Genomic DNA, 26,125 nt, shown 5'->3' with positions numbered 1-26,125 from the left:
ATAAATTTATATATTAACCATCTTATCTTCAAACAAAAAAAAATATTATTAATTTTCGTATATAAATATAGGTAACTAATCTATGAAATTATCGTTTAAGAACTACACAATTTTAAGTTTTAATATATTATTAAGAATTAGTCTCAGTATTAAAAAATAACAATAGCATAATGATTACGGCGTACGTTTTTAAATTCCCAAGCAGATCCAAAAATATAAGGGAATTTCTTAGAACAATTCTAAAATATTAATAAAATCCGAATGAAAGTTTTAATTGCGTTCAATATTAGGGTACATAATCGAGTCCGAATTAACTCAAGGGACGGCAGATGCGTGAAATTACTCAATTAAAAGTATTAAAGAAATTTCCATTTAGCCCTTTCTATGCTAAGAAATGTTGGCTAAAATAATTATTAGTTACTTTCGCGTAGATTCGAAACATTGTAGAGTAAGGATTATTTGAACGTCTTATGAAATACTAGCTGCTCCGCGCTGTTTCACCCCCGTGGCTCCACTCATGTTGGTCGTAGCGTGATGATATATACCCTATAACCTTCCTCGATAAATAGGCTATCTAACACCGAAAGAATTTTTCAAATCGGACAAGTAGTTCCCGAGATTAACGCGTTCAAACAAACAAACAAACAAACTCTTCAGCTTTATAATATTAGTATCTAGATTGGTGTTTTCTCTATGCTTAGATAATAAACTAACAAACAATAAAACATTTAGAAATTAAAAGCTTTTACTGAAAATAAAAATTATTGGTTTTATTTGTGAATTGTAATTTAAAGTAGTTATCTTATAACACCCCACTGCTTTCCCTTTGTCATAAAAATTTAAGGCCAAGATTGTATATTGAAAATTAAAAATGCACAGCTCGCGTGTAGCACACACACAAACCTAATTGTTATTTATTGGAAACGTAAACGGAAGTTGGAGTTATGAAACCGGTGTGGCTGAAATTGGTTTAATATTTTATTTAAAACTGAATTTAGAATAACTAAAGAGACATAAGGCATAAACTTAGAAATTTTGTTCATTACTTGTTTCACATTCTGAATTAATACGCCACGGTTATGAATGCCATAAAACCAAAAGTATCAAATTTATCATAATTTATATTAAATTTTCAGTAACAAAAGCTTATCTTTTTTACCCAGATGAAAAATTACTTCCTACTCATAGTTCATTTAACGAACATTCGAGACTTCTCTAACTACTTGACTGTAAATAAAAAATCCACTTACTATTTAACGAATTATAATGATATTAAAGGAACATGAATATCGAATGCAATAAAAGGTGAATAGGATACAAATAATTAGGGAGTTAATGTTGGTTCGTAAACGGAGCACTTATGTGAAGAGCCTGCAGCGGCTGAGCCTTAAAATGTAGGAACCGCGTACACTGAACGTTACAGTTGTAGGGAAATTAGTAGAAATAATATATAATAATATAATGAATAATTGAAATTTTTTGTTCGGATTGGGTGTAAACATACAAAGGTCTGGATACGGGAAAAAAATAAATACTACTTTGGCTGGTATAGGTTTTTATGGTTTATTTGCTATAACAAAAATGTTATAACTTGTGTGATGTGTATAGACTTAGGTACATCTTTTATCACTCATAGTGGATAACGTCAGCAGAAAAAGAACATGCTTTTATTCTTTACTAGCTGCGCTTTGCGGTTTTTCACGCGTGGCTGCGCTCCGGTTGGTCTTAACGTAATGATATATTATAAGCCTATGCCCTATTGCCTTCCTCGCTTCCTAAAGCTTTTTTCAAATCGGACCAGTAGTTCCTGAGATTAGCGCGTTCAAACAAACAAACTCTTCAGCTTTATAATATGAAGTAGGTATAGATGACGCAAGTAGCACACGTTCCATTTGATTAAAAAAAAATCATTCACTTATATCAGTAAACAAGTTGATTTTGTCAATTATAATGAAGAGCAGGAGACCATCTCAGTGTGCGTCCTTCCTATAATTACAAGCACTTGAGCTTGCACGGTTGTTATCCATTGGAGAGGCAATCACCAGGTCTTATGGCGTATTCACAGATAGGTACGAGCACAAGACGACGACGAGTATCAACGCAAAATATAGCTTCATTCATTGCTTTAAATTCCTTGTTGTTTGGTATCGCCTGCGAAATTAATTATGAATGACAAATTAAATTAGTATTATTGGAATAAACACTTTTCGTTAATTTCTTTTTAAATTGTACTTTGTATTGTTGGCACATACAAACGATGACTTGACTTCCGTTTACAATTTTAAGGGCTGGTTTTTCAATCCATGGTTAATACTTAATACTTATTCGGCGAATAACGTATTAAACTACCATTTCAAAAATGTATTCTTTGCCCGTCTTTGACAGCTTACGGGTGACATTTTAATATTATCGTGTACCTAATACTTTATTGGGCGAATAAGTTTTAACCATGGAATCTTAGATTACAAAATAAAGTACAGATGGAGCATGACAACCGCCCGTCGCCCTTGTCAAAGAAAATACGAAATCAAAAACAAATACGTCGCTGCACCAGTGCTATAGCGCATATAGTGTCATGCAATACGTCAAAAAGGGTTTGCAATTTTAGTAAAAAAATGCCGTCTTGTGATAATAAAACGCGGTAAAATTTGTTCCCGAAAACAAAAAAAAAGATAAAACATCGTTTCACAGGTTTTCTGTAGATTATTTGGCTGATTTATTTCTTTAATACGAATAATAATTTTACAGATATGAAGGAATACAAAACTTCAACGTATGTTGCCAGTATTTTGAAAATGAATTTGCCATTTTTATTGGTAAAACGGTAAAATGGTTAAAGGATCTTCAGGGTAATGCTGTTGGATTTTTCGATCGTGAATGTGATTATTTGTATAGTGCACTAAAGGTTCATGATAATTATTAGATTATTTTAATAAGCATAATACATTATTTTGTTACTTTTATAAAGCTTAAAAACGTCATAGTCGTTTTCGCTAGCGATTTAATTTATGTGAACTCCATGATGGATATGATGAAAATAAAATGTCCCGTATTCTCGACTAGTTAATATTGAAACTTTTCTTATGTAATTTATTTAATAAAAAATTGAATACAATTATTTTGTCTATATATAACTTTAGTAGGCAGGTACTTTATGTAATAAAAGAATTTAAATAAAAATTAAAACTTGACTTCTCATTAATTATGTATATAGCCTACGTCACTACCGCCACTAACATAATAATTCAGATCATTGCAATGAAACCTCACAACTCAAAATCGGTCCAACGGTTAATACTGCAGGGCGTGTCAAAGAAATATTATACATACATCCATAAACTTGAAAAACATAACCCTCTTTTTTCCGTAGTCGGGGAAAAATTTGGGAAATTTTTCAATATCTGGCAACATTACACGCAACACAGAAGCACCGTGTACGTACAGTGCAGCGGCGAAATGACAGCACACATAGCTTTATTGAAAATGACGATAAATTATTCGGTTTAGTTCGGCAACGCTCCATCTGTCTTTTATTTTGTAATCTAAGCATGGAATGAAAAATCGGCCCTAAGTGGTCTGTGACAGCTATTCCTACGTACCTATAACTACTACTTTTTTATGAAATTTGCTATGGTATCTATTATATCTGCGTTAACATAGTTACATGTTTTTATATAAATAAATAAATAAAATAAAATAAAAAATGTTAAGACTGGCATTTATTGATTTTTATTGGATACTACGTCCCTTTGTTATTATTACTAATGATGAGCCTATCACCTATTACCAATTATCTACACCGAGTCAGTGCCGTCTTTACCATAGGGGCATAGGGGGCCAGTGCCCAGGGCCCCCCATCGTCAGGGGGCCCCCCTGGAGGAGATATAGGACTGACAATTTTTCTCACATAAATCTCAAAATATTTTATTAAAAAGCAATACAGCTTTTTAATGCCAGAACGTCAGATCATTTTCAGATTTATTCGAATCAAAACATCTATGTTATTACATGGAATAATTCGAGTGATTCGAACACCATTATAATTAACTTATCAGACATTTACTCGAATTATTTATTTACTTATTAACGTAATATAATATATTTTTACTTGAATTATTTTGAGATTTATGAAAATTACTAACAAGTCTAAGTTTACAGAATAGCATACAAGGGCGTTGTGACAAAACTTTAATCTCTGGGCCTCTAGACAAGTGGCAGAAACGCTAGAGAATAGAATCCACTATTGATACTAATTGATATAAGCTTATGACGTTTTGCTAATGTTTCGGTCACACTACCAAGGACAACGACGACCACGACCAAAATTCCCATCCAGCCGAAATTTGGTGAAATTATTAAAAACACAATCTATACTATGTTTTTTTGTTTGAACGCGCTAATCTCGCTTGATTTGAAAAATTATTTCGGTGCTAAATAGCCCACTTCTTTGGCAAGATTATAAGATACCAAAATAGTTGAATTACTCCATGACGTTACGGTATTGTTATGATGCGACCTTGAAATTTTACTCTCAACGCGCCTAAAGAAGTTTCACTTCAAAAATATTATATTAAAATTTCCCGACCTTCTGTTACTACGAAAAAATTTTTTCCTAAAAGTCAAAATAGGTTTTTCGTGATTTTTACCGAAACGGTAAGTTTTATCATATAACCACTTTTACCCAAATTGTAGATCATAAAATTATCTATACAAAAGAATCAATACATTATTTTCCTAAGATGTAGCTTCCTACCATTTTCTAAGATATAACGATTTATAAACTCATCCCATCCTTATAATATGCACACGTTTCTTAAATCACTTCACACCTAAATGATTTTATGATTCAGTATAAATCGCGAAATCACCTATTTTTTTATTTATTTATAACCTGGAATATGTTTTTTAATTCACATACCGGAATGACAGTTAATTTTGAATTTTATTTTTAGTAATCCTTATTCCTTTGAACAATTTTACTAATTTTCTGCTGGATATGAAATTTTGTAGTTTTAAAGGTCCTAGAATTTAGTGAACTCTGTTCACACCGGACCATTTCTATACGAATAGATGACAAGCGTTTTGACTTTTGCCATTTGCCTAGGCTTTGAATAAATTATGTTAATAACGCACGCAATAATTTTGATCAATATGAAACGGCTACGAAAGAAAAAATCCAGATGCAAATTAAACAGATAAATTTGAATGAGAGAAAGGTATAAATTTATAAAGAATAGAAAAAATTCGATCACGAGGCGGGACTCGAACCCGCATCCTTCGCGCCATTCAGGGGCGGATGCTTGACCAACTCAGCCACTCGTGACCCGCCGGAGCAATCGAATTTATTCTATTCCTTCAGTTTTATGTGTCTTAAGGGACACACCGCACGCCATCTATTGAGATGATTTAACAACCATCTCAACCAATATGAAGCACTTTTCAGTGAATACAATATTGTAACGATGGAACACGACCTTTTTTGTTGAATTTATATTTTATTTATAAAGCATTTGAGTGCCATAAAACCTAAAATATAAATTCAAAGAGAAAGGTAATTTGAAAAAGTAATTCTTAAAATATTTCTTAATTAAATTTAATTAAAGTCAACTTTGGAGCGCCATTACAACAGCAGCATCATCATCATCATCATCATCAGCCCATATACGTTCCCACTGCTGGGACTCGGGCCTCCTATGAGGGTACAGGCCATAATCCACCACGCTGGCCAAGTGCGTGTTGGCGGATGACACATGTCGTCGAACTTTTTAATTCTTCGACATGTCGGTTTCCTCACGATGTTTTCCTTCACCGTTCGAGCAGTGGTGATGTTACAACATGCGCAGATTAATTGAAAAATCAATTTATTTCTTGCACGCTCGCCTGGTCTCGAACCCCGGACTTATCGATTCGAAGTCCGAGGTCTCACCACTGAGCCACCACTGCTCTACAACATGCTCTACAACAACAGTAGCATTTCAAATGAATTATATAAAAAAAAATAAGGAAAAAAAGTTTCCTCAAAAGACCATATTATAATACAAGATTGGTCAGAAGTAACTTTTTTGTAAAATGTATAAAAAAATGGAGCAAAAATTTTACATAGAAATTTTCTTTAAGTTTTCTTATTACTTCTTTAAGTTTCAATTTAGGGCAAAAACATATATAATTGTGGGAAAAAATTTGCGTACCTAGTTTGATTTCTTTATATTTCAAAGGGCCCCCAATTCTTGTGTGCCCAAGGGCCCCGGCATAGTCTAAGACGGCCCTGCACCGAGTTATCAATTATAGTAGAGCCATTTTAATAGGCAACATTTGACAGTTCAACAAAATTCAACAACGTAACCTAGTAACGACGACATAGAATAACATGATATTTCGTTTTGTTAGAACTGCACATTTGCTTAACTTTTTTCAATTACGATTACATATTTATAATAATGATGACCGATACAAGTAATTTTAAGATTTCATTTTACTTATAAACCATACTAAACATAATAAACAATTTCTGAATTGAAGAACTGACGTCGCTACAATTTTGTGTCAATATACCTTTTTTCTTTTTAAATACTAGAGACGTTACTCTAAAAATCGAAATCTGACATCTAGAATCGAATGCATTGATTACTTGTGAATAAAAATCATCATAAATTAATAAATTCGATTGACAAATGTTTCAAATCCGTATCGATTAATTCACTTTAATCGATGTTTTTAAGCAGATTACCTCTCTTCGTAGATAAAATTGATAGACGTCAAATGTTGCCTATTAAATTGGCTCGACTATAATGACGGTTATGCAAGCGGTTATGTCTAGCTCCTTTAACTACCAATAAAACAATCCTTATTTGACAACTTTGAAATTACGTCTTAACACCAAGGAGAAGTATAGCAGGGATAGCAGGCAATATTAGAATGTGTTGAATTTAATATCACACAATTATGCAGGAACTAGGTATGCAATAATGCTATATCTGAGGATGATGTCATTATACACGAGATTTTAGGCTATATATCAAAGGACTAAGGTTTCCTTTACCATACAAGAATAGGCCTAATAGGGAACTAGGAGATGTAATGACGTCCCAGACTTGTTAAAAAAGCTTTACGTAGTGATATCAAAGTAAAAATTACGTTTCTCAAAAGAAAATAATGCACACTAATATTATACATACCTACCTAAGTATGACTTTTAATTTCTGCGTCGTTATTAAGCCCAAACCTACAATTTGAACTGAAACTTTATTACAAGATTAAACACTCCGCTACATAAAACTTACGATAAAGAAACCGCAATATTCGAGTTTTCAGCTTTAGAGATTTATACTGATTAAGATTGGAGCTTAAATAAATAATAAATATCCATCCAAAATTCGGAAAACGAACTGTATTCTCCACAGCATTATAGCAACATTAACCTCGCTAAAATTCATATTTTATGCAGTGGCAACATATTTATGCGAAACTCCTAACCTCAAAAGTACATTTAAAATGTAGGAGTAACGCGAACTTTACGAGGACTGTAATCGTTCGTAATCATGATAAACCCGACAGTAAAAACATTTTTACGTTCAGCCATATTTAATATTTGTACTTCGTAATATTTAATTGTTTTCCTTATAACTTTAGGTCAAAGTTATTCCGCCCACTTGCGTGATTATTTTCTTCTGATCGATCATTTTCCACTATGAATAGTGTACATAAATAATTAGTTGTGCCCCGCAGTTTCACCCGCATTGCTCCACTCCTGTTGGTCTGAGGGTGATATAGCCAACCTTTCTCGATAAATGGGCTATCTAATACCGAAAGAATTTTTCAAATCGGACCAGTAGTTCCTGAGATTAGCGCGTTCAAACAAACAAACTCTTCATCTTTATAATATTAATTTATAAGATTAAATGTTAGGAAATGTTATTTTAATAACTTTAATTTGAAATGTAGTGAACACCATCGATGGAAATAACGTTAATAGTGATAATTCAAAATATTGTGTACTGCTACACGGATCTCCTGTGTCTGAAATAAATTATTAATTTATTTATTTGTAACTACATACTAATTAAAATCAATTTCATTCATTCATATAAAAAAGATGATCATCTTTTCGTATCAATACGAATTATGAATCTACCTAAGTATATCGTTTTTGGGATTGGGAATGTCAATTAATAATGGATCAAAAGATAATTGAGTTAACACATAAATTATACAATAAAGGAGTTAATTAAACCTTAGAAGCATACAAAGGATATTGTAACAATGACCTTCATTACAATGCTATATTGAAGAAGCCAACGGTAACCCATCAACCCGTTGACTGCGCCTTCGTTCACTTGACCTAAAATCATTTACTACAGTATTTGTCCAGTCAGAAGTACTATCCACTGAACCCTGCCTTCTAAATTTTGTTATTAGATATTTTATTCGGAAAATTTCCATTCTAATTTCCCTACAAACACAATATACGACTGTCTCATTGTACTTACCGCTAAAATAATAACCAAGTTAATCTTGTACTTTATGTCTTTACTTTGAACATCAATGACAAATATATATTTCAACCAAGAAGCTTATTTCAACACACTCCACGTTTGACGTAAATTACCATAGCAAAGACCGTAATTAAACTTGCCAACTTAAATGTAGCATTTCCTCATAAAACGTCAAAGGAACAATAAACTCCCCTCCCCTGTACAAAGAAGTTGCCAGTTGTCAAAACAATTACCATTAATTCGGGTAAAATGAAATCCTTTGAGACACTCACTACGGGAGATGACAAATCCGATAATGTTTTGATAAGGCTTTTAAGATATTTTAGGCGTCAATAAATCTGTCAGAAACTTTGACCGATCTGACATCGTTGAGAGCTGAATGACTATTTAATTATTCCATTAGAAAGAGATGGAAATTAAATGTAAAAGCTTTTGAAAGTGTTACTCATTTTATTGTTCAAGTTAGAACTAAAGAATTTACAGATAAAAGAATAACAAGTTATTGAAACTATTCCATAATCGTAGAAGTAGACAGAATTGTGAATTAAAATATATACTTCTGACGCTCTGAAGTAATAATTATAAATTGAAATAGTCGAATTCATTGCATTTATTTATTTTCATAAAACTAAAGTAATATAAAAGTTATAGGTTATTTAGTATTAGAAGTTTTCTTATTGGTTGCTTCTAAGGGTTGCTTTAAGAAATTAATCTTTAAATCTTTAGCTATACATAAAACCTATTATAAAAACTGAACGAATTTATTATTAAACTATTAATTTAACACTCTTTAACAAGGTATTAAACCGTATTTTACCCTTCCACATAGCGATACCAGGCGATACCTTTCGCTCGAGACTTCAAACCCTTCAAACATTGGTTGCCATAGCAACCGATATAATAACAAGAATATAACCTCTTTAGTGTCTGAATAAAATGTCCAAAAATAAAAAAGGTATAGTGTGGGAAGACAGAGAAGTGCTATTTGATTTGCCGTTTGAGTATGTATATTTTATGTTTTTTACCTTATATTGAAATATCTGTTTCCCATTTTATAAACGAGCTACCTACTTATAGTACGGGAGCTAGCAACGTTTAAAAAAAAGTCATTTTAGTATAGTTGGGTTTTTGATATACTGTTCCTCTTGCTATTTCGGTTAGAGTCCGGGCTGTCTGGCTGGCCGCAGTGGTTGCGTTTATTAGTGCGCATCTTATCTGCACAGGAAAATATCCTTAATTTAAAGTCATTTTTTAACGCGTAATTTTTAATCTTTTGCCTTTAGATAGATCCATCAGACATAATTTTTTTATTGCAAGACGTTTTTTTCGTTGTAAAATAGGTGCCATACGCAATTTTTATTTCAAAATAACTAAAATGTCATCGAAATAAGTGAAATTACATCGAACTGCACATGGTGTGCGAATTTTATTATAATCGGTTAAGTGGTTTAGGAGTCAATAGAGGACGTAAACATTGTGACACGAGATTTATTTAAATATTAAGATTAATTACACCTACCTACTGGTTTACTCAATGATCTATCTATAGTGTAATGTATTTTAATTATTAGGTAGGGAATATATTTTTGTTTCGAACGTTTTGTTTTTAATCACTTGCCTCACAATAGGTAAATGTGAAATTAAAGTGAAAATTAAAAAAAATACTTATTTCTTGCCAGTTCGTCTCTACGTTTATTCCAAACTTGTTTTAATAATACATATTTTAATAATACATACCAATATAAACCTGTATTTGAACATTGAACAGTCTCTTTGAATTATAAGTTTTTTTTTCCCAGATACCTAAAACTGCGCTCTGGCGAAAAAATTTTCGACAGAATCGAACCCATAGAAGATACGAAAGGAAACTGTGGGGTCAAAGGTCGAATGGTGGTAACCAACCTGAGGGTGATATGGCATTCTTTGTCATCACCTAGGATTAATCTATGTAAGTAGGTATTTAGAAGAAACTATTGGAAATTTTTATATAAGTTTTTTTTTTACTTTTAGCGAAGATAATAAAAGTAATAAAAGTTTAATGTTCGTAGGAATAATATATATTTCTCAATATAAATAGTACCTATTCATTTATTTATATAATTGCAAAAATGTGTTTACAGTTTCATGTCATAACTCTCAATAATTTATATAAAATGTATATCTGTCAATATAAACCGTTTTCTTGGTCGTAGCGAAGTCTTATACAGGGTGTCCCACTATTGGTATACTACTTGCATACACTGATCACGTAAAAAATATTTAAAAAACAAATTTACGTCAAAAATTGTTTGCTAAATTTTTCCTGAAAATCCATGTTTTCTTCTCTAGTTTCGCGCAGCCCGCATATGCCGCTTCTCTAATGTGAGCATTTTGTCTATGAAAACATAATCTTACACGATAGCTCACGTGCTAGTGGCAAAGTTGGGCGGGTTGTTTGTTATGGGTGTAAAACATAGAATTTTAAGAATTCATCTATTTGAAAAGTAATGCGTCTGAAATTTTATAAGTATTTTTTACGTTCTCAGCGTATGCAGAACTATAACTTCCTTTGAGCTTAGTATACCAACAGTGGGACACCCTGTATAGTCAATATCATGCTCATCAATTCTTATAATATGAAGAACATAATATGTCATATACCTATTATATATTTTTAAAAGAATATAAAACTGAAGTATATTTATACTTTGTGTTATATGACGTGTTTTTTCATTATCGTAGTGTACTTCATGTAAAATATTACTCTATTTTTTCTTCGAAATTAGCACGTTCTTGTCTTAGTTCTTACAAAGAAACAAATTCTTCAGCTTCTCAATATTTAGTATACATGTTTCCAATATCGAGGTGTCCCCATGCCCCACTATTCTACAATATTCATGCTATGATTGCCCCACGGGATTACGGGGGATTGAACTAATTTCACATCCCATGTAATTGTCTCTTCATAATTAATTCATAGGGATTATTAATTTCATGTATGAATAAGATTATTGTTTGAAACTAGTGTATAGCCTATTGCGTTGCTCGGTTTTCCGAATATTAATATGTGTACTGGGCAATAAATTCTATATTATAGTAGATAATTTAGTTAATTAAAAACTGATTGCACCCAATTGTACATGTTTAGACTTATAATAAAGAGAAACAATTTCCTTCTTCATAAGCTTGTTTAAAAAGTTTGTAAGTTTATCCATCACTACAAGAGCATATGCGAAGATATTAGACAAGTATAATTAACAAAAACAATTATGGAATAAGAAAGTTGTAGTAGTATATATATACGTTCGTTAATTTAGTCCAGGTATATTTTGGAAATTATTGCAAAAAGCTTATTTAACGCACTCAAAGTCGTTTCAGCTAATGCTATACTATTCGTGGAAATATTCCTTGCCTATGAAACGGCCTTAGGCATTTATAAATGAATCCCCAAAGGCACAAACATTCGGTATAATTTCAGTAATTTGATCCGAATAGATGTGTCATGTGAGTCAAAACCGATTTATGTGATATGGGCTTACCGGGCTTACGATATGCAACGGTAAAATAGGGTTCTTCTCTAATTTTGAAAAGTTATATTTTATTCTTTTGTTTTATTTTCATGACGTAATAGGTAGGTACCTAACTTAACTAACAACAATCCATGAATAACTTTATTTAAGAACTGAAAAAATTATCTATTAATATAATATTATGCATCATCAACCATGAGCAACCATGACCGCCTCCTTGGTACAGTGGTTGACGCGTGAGCGTAAAACCGAGGGGTCCTGGGTTCGATTCCCGGTGGAGACGAAGAAAAAAAAAATGTCTCGGTCTGGCAGGACACAGAAGGCTACTTGTCCCTAAAGAAAATCGATCAGTGAAACAGATGTGTAATGCATCTGCCCCTTACCCCACTTGGGGACATGGGACTTCACTTTTATCATCAACCATAGAAAGAACCTGAGAAAATAGTTATATGATATAGGTACTTAATATTGAGAAAAAAGAGAGCTTATATTTTTTAGTAACATGCGCTGCCGCACTTTTTATCAAATACCTAAATACCAAAACCTATTGCTAATTCTTTGAAATTGTTTAAATTCTGATACATATTTTATAAACTGTCATACATATTATATAGTAAGTACTTCAGGCTAAATTAATTATTATATTATTAGTAGGTACCTAAGTACCTAACTCCAAAGAAAATGGAATAAAGGATACTTCCAAAAGTAATATGTATTAATATTTTCTTCTTCCAGCAATAGGTTTCAACTGCTTTATAACAACCAGTTCTAAAACTGTAACCTCTGGTCTCCGAGGCAGTACACAGGCGCTGCATGTTCAAGCGGGGTTCAAGAGGAACAGATATGAGTTTGTTTTCACCAATTTGTCGCCGAACTGCGTCCGCCATTACACCACTGTGATTGCTGTTCATAAGTTAGCGGTTTTTCTTTATGCCTTCTACGTAATAATGTTGAAAATTCAAACATTTTAAACGATAATTTATGATTACCTACAACTAGACTTCTTTTGGAAGTCATCTAGAATCGCATTTTTAGTCGCTTCAGATACATTGACAAGACTACCTATTTCAATTCATATTATGAATTTTTATAAAATTAAAATGTTCCTTGTTAAAAATTAAGACTCATTAACATTGAGATAATATTAATATGGAGCAGACACCACGAACAAAATCTGTGCGCCAAGCGCGGCGGCGCGGGGCACGCCAATGACGGCTAGACAGTCATAGATTATGCGATGTCACTGACTCACCGCTATAGAGGCGACACTTTGTTTTATTCTGTCTATTTTATTGGGTGCCACTCCTTACATGCACGTTGACTTGAAATTTTCTTTGTACTTACTTAATATTTATTTTAGGTATAAACTGACTTTACTACGCGGGGCTAACAATATCTGGCATATAATATAGGATGATGTAAATAGTGACGTTTTAGGTTCAGTCAGGGCTATGGGAAGTTTTATTCCTTACAAATTGAGCCTTTTTTAGAAAAAATATTAATTACTTATCTCTGAACTAGCGGTCCGCCCCGGCTTCGCCCGTGGCACATATTTCGCAATAAAAAGTAGCCTATGTTCTTTCTCAGGGTCTTAAGATTGTCTGTGCCAAAGGAGAATGCCCATGAAAGTATGGACCACAGTACAGTGTTGCGTCAATGCCAGAGTGGTTTTGGAGGGTTCTTCGATATTCAAAAGATTTTTACCAATTGATTTTTTTGTGATAAAAACAGGGGTTTTCAAGATATTGAGAAAAATGTGAAATAACCTCAAAACTTAAATAACCCCGATTTAGTTAGGTTTATGTGTGATTTAGGTAACATTTTATCGTCCAAAGGTTATTTTTCGATTAACATATTTAATCTATGCGTAGAGCTTATGCTTTCAGACAAAGTCTATCTGTTCATCGGCTAGTGTAGGTAGGCACCAGAAATCTTCCGGGACGGATTTCAAGAAAACCTAAATATATACTTAAAAAATGCCAATTGAGTTTTTATTCGGTTAACATGTTGTTGTTGTTGTTTGAATCATTTTTTCACTACATATTCGAAGAAAGAAACAAATAAGAAATAACTGGTTACCTACCAAGCTATGTCATAATAATATTTTTTTTTTATATATATACATATTTATATTATTTTACTTCACTATTTTGTTAAAACAACCTACAGTGTATAAACAATACCTTAAAGAGTGATTTTATGTTAATTGATTTTTTTGTAATTCAATGAAAACAATAATCGATATTAATACATTTAGCTATTTACCATAGTAAATGTAATAAGTTACCGCTTGGTTACCGTGGTAACCGGTAATGGACACTAAATCTATAATAACGGATCTAAACAATTACATGTCTTATTAGATTTTACAAAACATTCCCTGTTCAAAATATATTTTCCGATGGTAAGAAGGCCTCTAAATTGCCGAGATTTTTTTTAATAGTATTGTTGTCTTGATGCATGAGAAAAACCAGTACCAAAAATGGGCATTCACCTTTCATCAAAATCGGTCCAGTAGTTTATGAGCCTATTAATTACAATCAAACAAACAAACAAAGTTTTCCTCTTTATAATATTAGTGCAGATAAATAAATAATAATTCAATTATACGTTCAAGTCAGTAGCTTATACAATATCAATTAAAAACTTGATTAAAATCAATTAACAAAAAAAAAATTGGTGATTGAGTACCTAATTGATTTTCATATTTCATGATTTCACCTTTTTTCAATTAACAACCAGTCTATGCTTTTCAAAATATGTAAAATTATTATTTTATACTATAAAAATATACGCCAGCAAATATTACTAACAACACTTATTTCATGCCCAATGTCATATCTTAAATTTTTAATCTATGACAAAATGTCGCCCGCCAAAAATTTTGCTCAAACTAAGTTTTAAAAATTATTATCTAGTTACTTACTGATGAAAAGTTATTCCTTTGCACTTTTCCGTATTCTTTGTATTATTTGTGCAATATCGTAACACACACGTAGGCATATTTGATGCTTTTCACTTTAAAACAAATAAAAAATGAGCGTGACGTTCGCGCCAATGAGCGAGCAAGCGACTGAGTGCAGTTACGCCACATGACGTATGTTCAGTGGAACATAAGTGATGTAGGCGGTATCGTCTCCATATTAATATTATCTCAATGCTCATTAATAGATATTTGTTAAGCTAGTTGTTTTCCTAATTTCAGAGCTTATGCGGGATCAAGGTTGTACCGGGATTTAAAACTACGAAGCGCTATAATTCATAACAAACAACTACGCATTCTACCTCTAGAAAAGGTAGGTTTTTAACAATAAATTACATCTTACTAAAAACCTTAGCTAAAAACTATATTATTATGTTCCTACAGCAACGTTGAAAATCGTTATAAAAAATATTTTCCTCCTAAATAAATGTCATAATTGGATACACGTACTAGCATTTTTTTATTAACGATGAACATAATATTATGTCATCATGGTAAATAATAATTATTCAGATATGCCTGAGTGAGTCTGGTATTTGGAATTTATCAAGTGAATCGGGCAATTTGGGTACAATGGTGGTAAGCAATGTTCGGATAGTGTGGTACGCGGATATCAATGAAGCTTTTAATGTTTCTATGCCGTACATAACGATTGACAGTGTAAGTTTTTAATCTATATTAAAGGTAATTATAATTGTTTTATTAAATATTTATAACTATATTTAATGTGTTATTCCTTAATAATTTAACTTTTAATTCGGTTCTTTACCGGGAACTAACATTTCTAGTTGTTCAAGCTACGTGTTGTTATGATAATTTATTTAGTGTGATTCTTAAATAATACAATTTTTACTTAAAATATAAAGTTCAAAAAATTTGTTATTTACTAATTTGTATAAAACACAGACCAATTAAATTAAAATTGTATGTATAAAACTTTAGATTTCAATCCGTGACTCCAAATTCGGCGATGCCTTAGTTATCCATGTGCGTCCTACATCTGGTGGTTATGTACTCGGCTTCAGAGCTGATCCTAAGGAGCGTCTGCCTGCTCTTCTATCTGAACTGCAGGCTTTACATCAAGCGTATACTGAAAAGCCGGTCTTTGGTGTCGAAATGAATTGGCACCATGAGGTACATATTTTAGGCTAAATTATAGTACCTAAGTCTCAATACATTGAATTTTAAATTAACATATCGACAATTTAATTTACTATATTTTTGGGAATATCCGTTAATTAAAGGACAATAGTAAAGTGTAGTTATTTCAATTTTAACAAAGCTAATAAGCATGTCCACATTTTTTCAACTGATATTTCTTTAAATGTTTTTAATCTGCAAAAAAAAATTATTCAATTTTTCAAATATGGACACTAAATAAACCGAGTAGTATTGGCCGTAGTTTAAAATTCAAGTTGTTTTCTAACAATTCCCACTTGGGCTACATTCCACTGCACATAATACGATGTAACGTACAGTACGATTCACGAAAGATGGCCACAAATGTCGGAAGTCTGCGCACGTACACTCATGAAGAAAAGACTTAAGTCAAAATAATATTTTAATGTTGGTTAAATAATTTATTTTTTATTTATTTAAAATTAAATCCGCCCGCGCCTCACCTGGTACCTCCAAAGGGACCTAAAATATGCCTTCTGCGCCGTAGTAATCTTTCATGAATCTTACTGTACATTCGAAATGCATTGTAATACGAAAACAAAAATATCATCGCGATAGTGGAAACATAAAAATATGTAGGCATGAGAAAACTATGCACTGCATAATAATTTAAAATGAGGTTTATTGATCTGTAGAAGACTGTCTGTTCTTCGGGCTTCACACAAAAACTGTTGAACATCTCATCCATCTTAGATCACATCTCAGCTTAACCTCAGGCGAGATTGTGGTCAAGCGCGTCCCTATTACCAATAAAAAAAAAAATATTTAGTCATAGGCAACATAAAATAGGTTATAATTTAAATTTAATCAAAGCACTCGCGATTTGTATCACGGGTACTGCTAGTATCTACTAAATATTATATACCTACTTCTAAAATATGTTTATTTCAGGAGCCACGACCCTTGAATGAAGATATTGAAGAACTGGAAGAAATAGGAGAGCCGCGTGGAGAAATGGGACCAACACTCTATCTAGCTTCACATTTAGCTCAAAACAATGAAGATTCCAGTGTTCAACCAGTGTATAGTCCTTACTTGGGGCTTGCTATCGAACCATTGAAAGAAGGAATTACTTTGAAAAGCTTATTTGAAGTTCAAACTACAACATGAGTACTAAAATTAATATATTTTTGAGAATAAACTGTAGACTAAATAAATTTATTTTGTTCGTCTCGTTCGTCTTCTTATGACCCTACCTACTCCCATAATATTATATACCTAATTAGTAATTACTAATACATAGGTACAATGTGGGTACAATCAATATTTCATGATACCGCATAGAATAAGTTCTACTTTATTGGAGAAAATAAGAGAAAATTGATCACGATGAAATTAGTATAATAATAACTATATAATAAAGTATGCGAAAAGTCGAAAAGTAAGTTACCAATGTTTAATTGGGATTTGGGTATCTTGCAGTATTAGCACCAAGATTAGCACGTATTATCTTGCCATGTAAAAAATTGAAATGTCAGAATCAGAAATGTCAATGTAAACTTCAAACGTCACGTCACTACACTCACACTCACAAATCCCTACAATATGTCCAGCTTGCAAGTATAAACTTTAAACTTGAAAATAAAGCAGTTAATGTTTATTTTGTGACTTTACAATCTTCCAGCATTAAATATTACATTTATGTTGCTTAATTATAACAAGATTTGCACGTAAAATACGTCCAATATCTTAATAAAATACCTACCTAACAAACAGTAGAACTATTTTTGAGAATAGTGTTTGTTGTTGACTTTTGTGTATAAGATACAAATTAGTCGCTTTGCCAATATGAATAAAGAAAATAATAGGAGTGCTGCTGGATTGGTAAGTATATCAATTAACTTTCACAAACTTACACAGAGGTCACTAAATTAAGAAAATTGTATTGGAATATATAAAACTAAACAAAGAATGATCAAACTCAAAAATTTAATTCAATTATACTTCTGCACTTTTGAATCGTCATAACATAACATTTACCACCGATTCGGAAAGCAGTATCATGTCTAATGAAGAATATCACTAAATAGAATCCATGTCATTAAGTGGCCTGTAGAGTTTGTTACTATTCAACTACTATTTCCGCGGAAAACCGTAACACAAAAACATAAATTTAAATTTTCAGAGACGCTCAGCCATCGCTGAAAGGTTAAGACTCAGAGAAGAATGGCTCGCTTTAAAGGGTGTGGATGATAACAATAAGCAAAATAAATTCTTGACTAAAAAACCAATGAACGTGCGGACAAATAAACAACCACATACAAGTAAAGTAAGTAATAGTTTAAGGCGAGATTCTTTTTGTGTACATTATATTTTAATTGTTAATCGGACTGCAACGCACACTAATCGGAATAGTAACGTAATCGCCTCGCCTCGGAACTGGCTCCGAACTTGCAATTCCAGCGCTAACGGCTCATCGTCCCCGCGCTTACGTCTCTCCGTCCCCGCGCTTACGTCTCTCCGTCCACGCGCTTACGTGTCTGCCTGCTACGACTTGCCGTAGTTACCGTTTTTAGACGTAACGCCGGTGTCGCCTAGCCGTAGCCGAGTTGACGTGCAGGCGCTGCTGATACGCTTTCGTCACGTGCATACGGTAGGTTGACGCCTGGTTGACAGCGAGGCGAAAGGCGTTACGGTTACGATCCCTTTCCGATCCCATATGTGTGCTGAGACCTTAAGTACTAAAATGTTATCATTTACTATGTTCAATTATATAATACTTTACTTTTCAGTTAAACAAATTGCTAGCTAATTATTGTCATTAGCTTAGTATAAGCTGAAGTGAAAAACAATCTCAAATCAAATGAGTTAACTTCTTGTTTTTTAAATAAAAAAAACATAATACAACAACAATCATCATCAGGTTGATGATGTTACAAAAGCGGTCATCGATTTTATAATAATTTAAAATTAAATAAAAGTGGAACTTGTTATTTGTGTGCTTTATTTCAAAATCAACTTGACAATATAATATAATCTACTCTGTACATACTCAATACATATTTATTTCAGTTGCTGTCAAAACCAATAAAATATACAAACACAATAACAAGTGAAGCACTACGCGGAGTGGTTGCGTACGTCGATGTGGGGGCGGAGTCTCGAGCACTAGCGCTTAGGGCTGCTCTGATGGCGCTTGGCGCGTCTGTAGTGCCTGCGTGGAGCCCCCTTGTAACGCATCTTATTTGGACACAAGGTTAGTTTACTTTTCATTTATTAGCTTGGCGAAGACTAGAATTTTTTGTGCAGTTTTTTTGTGTTATGTTTTTATGAATAGAAATTTCCCATTCAAGATTTTTGAGAATGATACGTAAAGATAAACTCAAACTCAAACATTTATTTATTCAATTAGACTTCTTCGAGAAGCACTTTTGAAATGTCAATACATATTTTTAACACTTTTGAAACGTCAATACATATTTTAACACCGATTCGGAGAGCAGTATCTATGGAGAAGAAGAGGCAAGAAACTCCATAGTTGCTCTTTTAAATCATTTCAGTATTACAATTTAATTTTACAAAATATGTAACTTTATATTATCATAATATGCCAAAGAACTGTCCTGTGGTTTTTACGCGACAACCCTCCGTGGGTTTTTATCTTCCATGTATTCCTTAATGCTGTAATAGGTGTAGTAGTTTTTAATGCTGTAGTAGTTCAGAGAGCTGAAAGAACATCCAGGATTATTCTTAAAAACAGCTTATTAAAACAATTTTACATATAAAATACCTATATACCTTAGATTATGGATTGGTCTCCGCGCGCGCGCTACGACTAGATACCGCTCCACCTAAAAACAATAGCTCCGTGAGTGCGGCAACTCAGTTCTGTAGTGTGTGTAAGGCGATTTGTAAGGACGCTAGTGTGTGTGAAGAATTGTACTGCCAGCTACATAAATTTTACCCCATAAATGGGAAATGGGCTATCTTAGAAAGAAGTTTGAAAAATATTTTTATTTCATTTTGGCCTTGCCGGGAATCGAACCCATGACATGTGACTCAAATCCACTTGCGATGCCACTATACTATCACAAAGGTTTTTTAAAAGTAAAAAAGCGGTAATAAAAAAAATAACATAAGTATATATGAGTCAGTTAAACAAGGTTAAACAGAAATAAATTGTTAATTGTTATTATCATTTTTTTATAATATGCGTTAGTAATAGTATTGAAAAAATAAAACATAATGAATAAAATAAGTTCAAATTAAAAGTGTGTTTTTGGGATATGCAGTACGGACTACGGCAACACTAAATGGCGTCGTATTTTCGTAAACAACATTTTCAAAGTACAGGTGAAATATTGAATAATACGATTATTCCTGATGGTACGTAATCCCAGTGTCTTTCTTATTATTTGTTGTATTTTTTTAAACAGTTTTATGGCACAAACACGCATTTTACTTCAGGTTTTGTCCAAAATCTTTAGAAACTATCGGTACGCCCTCTCCACACAATGCTTGTGACACGACTGGCTCGGGTACGCCGATTTCGGCGTACTTTTAGTTGCCGCATTTTTCGAGTACGCCGGCGGTATCTAGTCGTAGCGCGCGCGGAGACCAATCCTTAATCTAAGCTATATACATTGTAGAGCTAATATTAAATATTATTTTACTTATCATAAAATTATCTGACTGTTAACACTATGCATTTAATTGTAGGAGGATGTCGCAAGGTCCGCGCACGGGGCAGAGCCCTAGCCTGCCAGCTGGTGTCTCCACTGTGGGTGGAAGCCTGTGCGGCGGAGGCCCGGCGCTTGCCAGAAAGACTGTTCCCCGCGCCCACTAGGCCTTCGGACTTGCCGTCGCCGGCTACATTACGGCAATTGTTGGTTAGTAGAATTTGAGTTGGCAAATGAGAAACTTATGATTATTATAATTTTATTAAAAATTATCACTGTATATTTTTTTTATTAATATTTTATCCCCGCGACTTCGTTGCGTGTGAGTAGACTAGATGGCGTTGTGGATGGTGTTGTGGAGATGATATACATAAATATACCTATGTTTTTGTTTTTATAATTTACTAGCTTAACGCCCGCGGCTTCGCCCGCTTTGTCTAAAACCTAATAAATTATATACTAAAACCTTCCTCTTTTATCACTCTATCTATTAAAAAAAACTGCATCAAAATCCGTTGCGTAGTTTTAAAGATTTCAGCATACAAAGGGACAGAGAAAGCTACTTTATGTAGTGATCAACACACAGATGAACTTTGTCGTCGAAGTAAATAATAAAATAATATAACGAACAAGTCATTAAAATCCATTAAAAAGTATATTTTTAAATTATTTACACTCTTCTACGCATTAATTTTCCAGAAAAAAGCCGAACATGACAACATACCCCTCGCAGACCTGCTCTCAGACAGTAAAGATAGTGATGAAGGAAGACCTGCACGATTAAGAATATCTAGTGAAACTGAAAATAGCTTAGAAATTCGCAAAAAGCCAAACAAGCCCAAAGACAAGTCTTGCGATAAGTCGACGGATCGGTCGCGAGATAAATCGACGGATCAGTCACGCGATATATCCACGGATCAATCGCACGACAAATCCACGGACCGGTCGCACGATAAATCCACGGATCAGTCGCGCGATAAGACAAACGCATCTATTGAATCTCCAAATAAAACTGCTAGTGAGTTTTAATTATTAGTAACTTTTATTACAGATGTTGATGATGATTACTTCAAGTGTTTTTGAAGTGAAACTTCTTTATCGGGGTTGGAAAAAAATTTAGTGTAACATTTTTTCGTTACGCGTGACATTTTTCCGTTACGCACCATCTTTTTCTTATCCCTACCACGCGTGATTCGACGTATTTCTGTAAAGTTGCATATAGTAAATTATTTTTTGAAAAATATCAGGTCATAAAGAAATTTCACTTCTTACGTGTGTACACTAGTACACGCACACATTTTTTTTTTATATTTATTGGTACAATTACAGTGTGATTATTCAATTTAGTTATACTGTACAAAAGTATTTGAAAATGCACTGTGCTTGTTTGTCTTCTTTTCATGTTGCAATGGAGTTATTTTAGAAAAAGATTTCTTTGAATACTCCGATGAAGCTGTCTGTAGAAGCTTTTTTTTATTGCAATAACTCATTATGTTTAGAAGCATTCAAGATTGTAGTTGATGTCTGAATATAAAATTATTATATATTATTTCTGAATATAATATACTAGCTTACCGCCCCGCGCCCGTGGCTTCGCCCGCTTTCTTTAAAACGATTTGAGATTTAAACTATCCTATCTCTCAAGTTGGATCGAACTGCAGATGGTGTGCGAATTTTATTATAATCGGTTTAGTGGTTTAGGAGTCCATTGAGGACAAACATTGTGACACGAGATTTATATATATATTATAAGATAAGATTAATTAAAATGATAACAAAAAATCCACAGATCGCGTAAACACAGCGCCCCGTAGAGCCCTCCCTGTCACACCCACCTCCCCGCCACGGACTAAATCCAGAAGAAAGTTGTTCACCCACAAGGAAGCTGAACTGATCACCGATGATGATGATAAAGGTATAATTTAAAAAAAATAGTTTTGTAAAACAATAATAATTAGCATGGACTTCGATAATCGATTTTGTCTTAAAAACAAAAGCATATTGCATATTTTAGGTTGTAGTACTTACATGAATTTTTATTAGAAGAAAATATATAGACTACCCTTGTTATTTTATTCAGTGTTAAAATTAAATGCACAACATATGCCATACTACATACATTACTCATATTAAAATTCTTCAGTATTCTATATTTTTATTTCAAACTACCAACAGAAACTCCAACACCCACTAGACCGAAAGCGACGCAACTCACGCAGCGAGGTAGGCAGGAACTCGCACGCGCTGAGAGAATCGCGAGGAAGCTGGTGACGTCATTCAGCAAACAGACACAGATACAGACACACAGACAAGTGCGGACACATAAATTTGTGCCAAGGATTGTGAGTGTTGAAGTTCAATATTAATTTACTTGCTGTGACCCACGGTTTTACCCGCAGTGGTTTATTCCTGTTGGCCTTAGCGTGATAATATAAAGCCTTCCTTGTTAAATGGGCTATCTAACACCAAAATCATTTTTCAGATCGGACCAGTCAGTAGTTCCTGAGATTAGAATGTTCAAACAAACAAACTCTTTATTTTCTTCCCTACCATTGAAATATTTTCGATGTTAATTGTGCATTAAAATTTAAAATGCGAAAAGCTATTTATTTATTATTATCAGCATAGACAACGATTACTTATTTCTAAAAAGTTTAAATATGTTCATTGTCTACCAAAACAATATTATACAAAAGTTTAAATATGTTCATTAGTTGTCACTATTCATTATAATTTACAACCTTTAAATGTTGTAATGTAATAACATAAAAATTCGAAATTTCAGGTACTAACAGGCATGTCGAAATCCGAAAGGCACGAAGCTTGCAATGCCCTAAGAAAACTCAACGCGAAAATACAATCAAAAGTGAACAGAAAAACGACCCATGTGTTACTTGGTTCTTGTAAAGAAGTTGTTGAAAATAACCAAGATGTGTCTATGTGTAATCAGTGTAATAAACCAGAAGATATATTGGAAAAATTGTTTTCAAATATAAACGTTTTGGTCGAAGATCATTGTAATAATATAGGTAATGAAATAAACGTGCCGACTGGAACTAAAGTGGTTTGCAAGAACATAAGTGGTGTTAGTGTGTTGTGTAACAGTGATTTAGTTATTAATAATGTGAGTGCGAATAATGGAGAAGGGAACAGTGTTATGTGTAGCGCTGACACAGTTAATACTAAGCCAAGGTAATTATGTATATTTTTTATTAATTTTTGTCTTGTGGTTAGCGTACATGAGTTTTTCAATTGCATTTTAATACACGATTCTTCCATTTAATCTATAAAAGTATGTGGCCCCATTCTGCATGTATGTGAAAATTAAGTTTTTTCGATTTAATTATAATATTGTTATACAAATTTTTCCATTCAAATAGCAGACATATTTCATGTCTCACGCAGACAACGCGCATGTGAGACTAAGCACAGCTTATTTGAAAAAAAAAATGTATTATCTGTTTGTGAGTGAAAATTTTCGTTTGGGGTGAGATTCAAAAGTGCAGGGTGAAGAGAATTGTGGAGGGTTGAGCTGTGGGGCTGAGGCTGCCGAACGGCGGTCCCGAGAGTGGGAACGCCGGCTCGAAGAGCCCAGCGCTGGAGAGCGGACGGTCGCAGAGATTCGACCGGTGCTGCAGGAGTGGTGCGACAGGCGGCAAGGGGGCAATAACCTTCCGCCTTACGCAGGTACTGTCCGGGCACGGTTGCTTCGGGCGGTATCTGTGTAAAGTCGCGAGGAGGGAGCCCAGCATGGCTTGCCACTGGTGCGCCTGCCCGGAGGACACGGCAGATCATACTCTTGCCGTGTGCCCCGCGTGGGCCGAGCCTCGTGCTCTCTTGGTCACGGTCGTCGGGTCGGATCTCTCTCTGCCCTCCATTGTTCGCGCAATGGTGGGTAGCGACAGATCCTGGCGCGCGGTGATCACGTTCTCTGAGGACGTGATCTCGCGGAAAGAGGAGGCGGAGCGGGTTCGCGAGAGGGATCCTCACGCGGACCCGATCCGGCGCCGACGTCCTATTGGGCGTCGTCGTCGCGCTGCGGCTGATTTACGCAGCCGCAACCAGCCTCCTTGACGAGGGGAGCCGGGCGATGGAGCGGGGATTTAGTCCATTGTCCGGTGGGATGAGGCGGCGTGAGACGTGTTCCGCTCACGCCGCTCCATGAGGGTAGAGCTGGCAGGCTCTTAGCTTGTTTGGGCCCGGCGACGGGCTGCCGCTGATGGGGTCACGGATGAATTCTACACATACCCGTGGCCCTGTCGCTGATGCGGCTTGACGGAACACAGTGGGATTTTGGTCGGTAGGAATCCGACATAACCCACGGCCTCTTCCCCGGAGACCGTGGGTATCTATGCAAGATTTCCCCACTAAAAAAAAAAAAAGGGTGAAGAGAATTGCTTCTAAAAGAAATATAGATATTTTTTTTGAAATTTTTACCTAAAAGTTGGCAAGGTTTGGTCACTTGATGGTAAGCGACTAACACCGCCGATGAACAATTGCAAATGCCTTTTGTTTCATGCTAAAAAAATTATTACGTTGTAGGTATGTAATTTATTCACTTTATATAGAATTTTTTATTATCTTCAGGACGGTAAACGCACTGTTAGGAGCGGCGCGTGGTTGCAGAGTATTGTATGGACAGTGGGCGCTCGATTCAGCTAAAGAGGGCAGATTGTTACCGCACTTTGGTTATGAAGTGCCGCATTTGTTGAAGATTGCACAGGTTTTTTAAATTGTTTTTAAAAACATTAAAATGGAAGATTACTTTTCGGTATTTGTATGTTTCTTTTGCATTAAAATTAAGATATTTTAACTTCATAACAATAAATATTTACTAAGGATCAGTATTATTGAAAATATCTTAAAATTGTATATCTTTATTCTTATTAATCTTCCAGAAAGCCCGCGTAGAACGTTCAGCATTAGGTCGGATGCGTTCAGAATACGCGTACGACGTATTTAGCGGCATAAAAGTGCGCGTACAACCGAACGCGTTCCAAAAACCCGCCATAATTCAACTTTTAACACTCTGTGGCGCGATAATTCAAGATGGCGGCTGTGACGTCACGGTAGGAATGGCGGAGGGCGAAGTCAGCTCGAAATGGGTTTTCGATAGTGTTGCCGCGGGCAGAATGAGGACAACTCGACGATATTTAAATAAAAATATTCCGACCGAGGTTGTTAATTTGACGCAAGAAAGCGTTTAGAGTTTGACAGTTGATTTTCAAACGCGCCATTTTCTTGTCATTCGTTTTGACATGTGCCTCATTCAATATGGCCGCTGTGATGTCGACGCTAGAAAATATTTCCGTTTACATGTAAAATGAAGTAATTTAAATAAAA

The 26,125-nt window shown here is 34.1% G+C and overlaps 2 protein-coding genes across 3 annotated transcripts in view; both read left to right on the top strand.

Moving 5' to 3' along the window:
- The window catches only part of LOC123700648 (Bardet-Biedl syndrome 5 protein homolog), a 216,404-nt gene extending 199,070 nt beyond the window's left edge, over positions 1-17,334 (top strand). Inside the window, exons 1-7 of one of the 2 annotated variants that reach the window (XM_045647896.1) lie at positions 9,429-9,493; positions 10,292-10,440; positions 12,737-12,914; positions 15,207-15,297; positions 15,498-15,644; positions 15,927-16,118; positions 17,055-17,334. In XM_045647896.1, coding sequence (XP_045503852.1) covers positions 9,429-9,493; positions 10,292-10,440; positions 12,737-12,914; positions 15,207-15,297; positions 15,498-15,644; positions 15,927-16,118; positions 17,055-17,273 — 1,041 coding nt within the window. In that variant the 3' untranslated portion in view covers positions 17,274-17,334. Of the gene's footprint in view, positions 1-9,428; positions 9,494-10,291; positions 10,441-12,736; positions 12,915-15,206; positions 15,298-15,497; positions 15,645-15,926; positions 16,119-17,054 lie in introns of those variants that run through there. The other variant, XM_045647897.1, reaches the window with a different exon arrangement.
- Positions 17,335-17,700: 366 nt separating this feature from the next.
- LOC123700879 lies at positions 17,701-26,125 on the top strand. The gene is made up of 10 exons (XM_045648243.1): positions 17,701-17,987; positions 18,289-18,432; positions 19,176-19,359; positions 20,823-20,992; positions 21,482-21,800; positions 22,572-22,697; positions 22,958-23,124; positions 23,568-23,974; positions 25,370-25,505; positions 25,681-26,125. Exons 1-10 carry the CDS (start codon positions 17,952-17,954, stop codon positions 25,987-25,989), a joined length of 1,998 nt encoding a protein of 665 aa, XP_045504199.1. The 5' UTR covers positions 17,701-17,951; the 3' UTR covers positions 25,990-26,125.

The sequence above is a fragment of the Colias croceus genome, chromosome 20 (genome assembly GCF_905220415.1).
Source record: "Colias croceus chromosome 20, ilColCroc2.1".
Classification (NCBI taxonomy): Eukaryota; Metazoa; Arthropoda; class Insecta; order Lepidoptera; family Pieridae; genus Colias; species Colias croceus.
This window is presented reverse-complemented; position numbering and strand designations above follow the sequence as displayed.

Coding starts and splice junctions, on each gene's coding strand:
- LOC123700879 (XM_045648243.1), top strand. CDS start 17,952: ATGAATAAAGAAAATAATAGGAGTGCTGCTGGATTG. Junction 19,360..20,822: donor GCATCTTATTTGGACACAAG/GTTAGTTTACTT, acceptor ATTTAATTGTAG/GAGGATGTCGCAAGGTCCGC. Junction 22,698..22,957: donor CACCGATGATGATGATAAAG/GTATAATTTAAA, acceptor AACTACCAACAG/AAACTCCAACACCCACTAGA.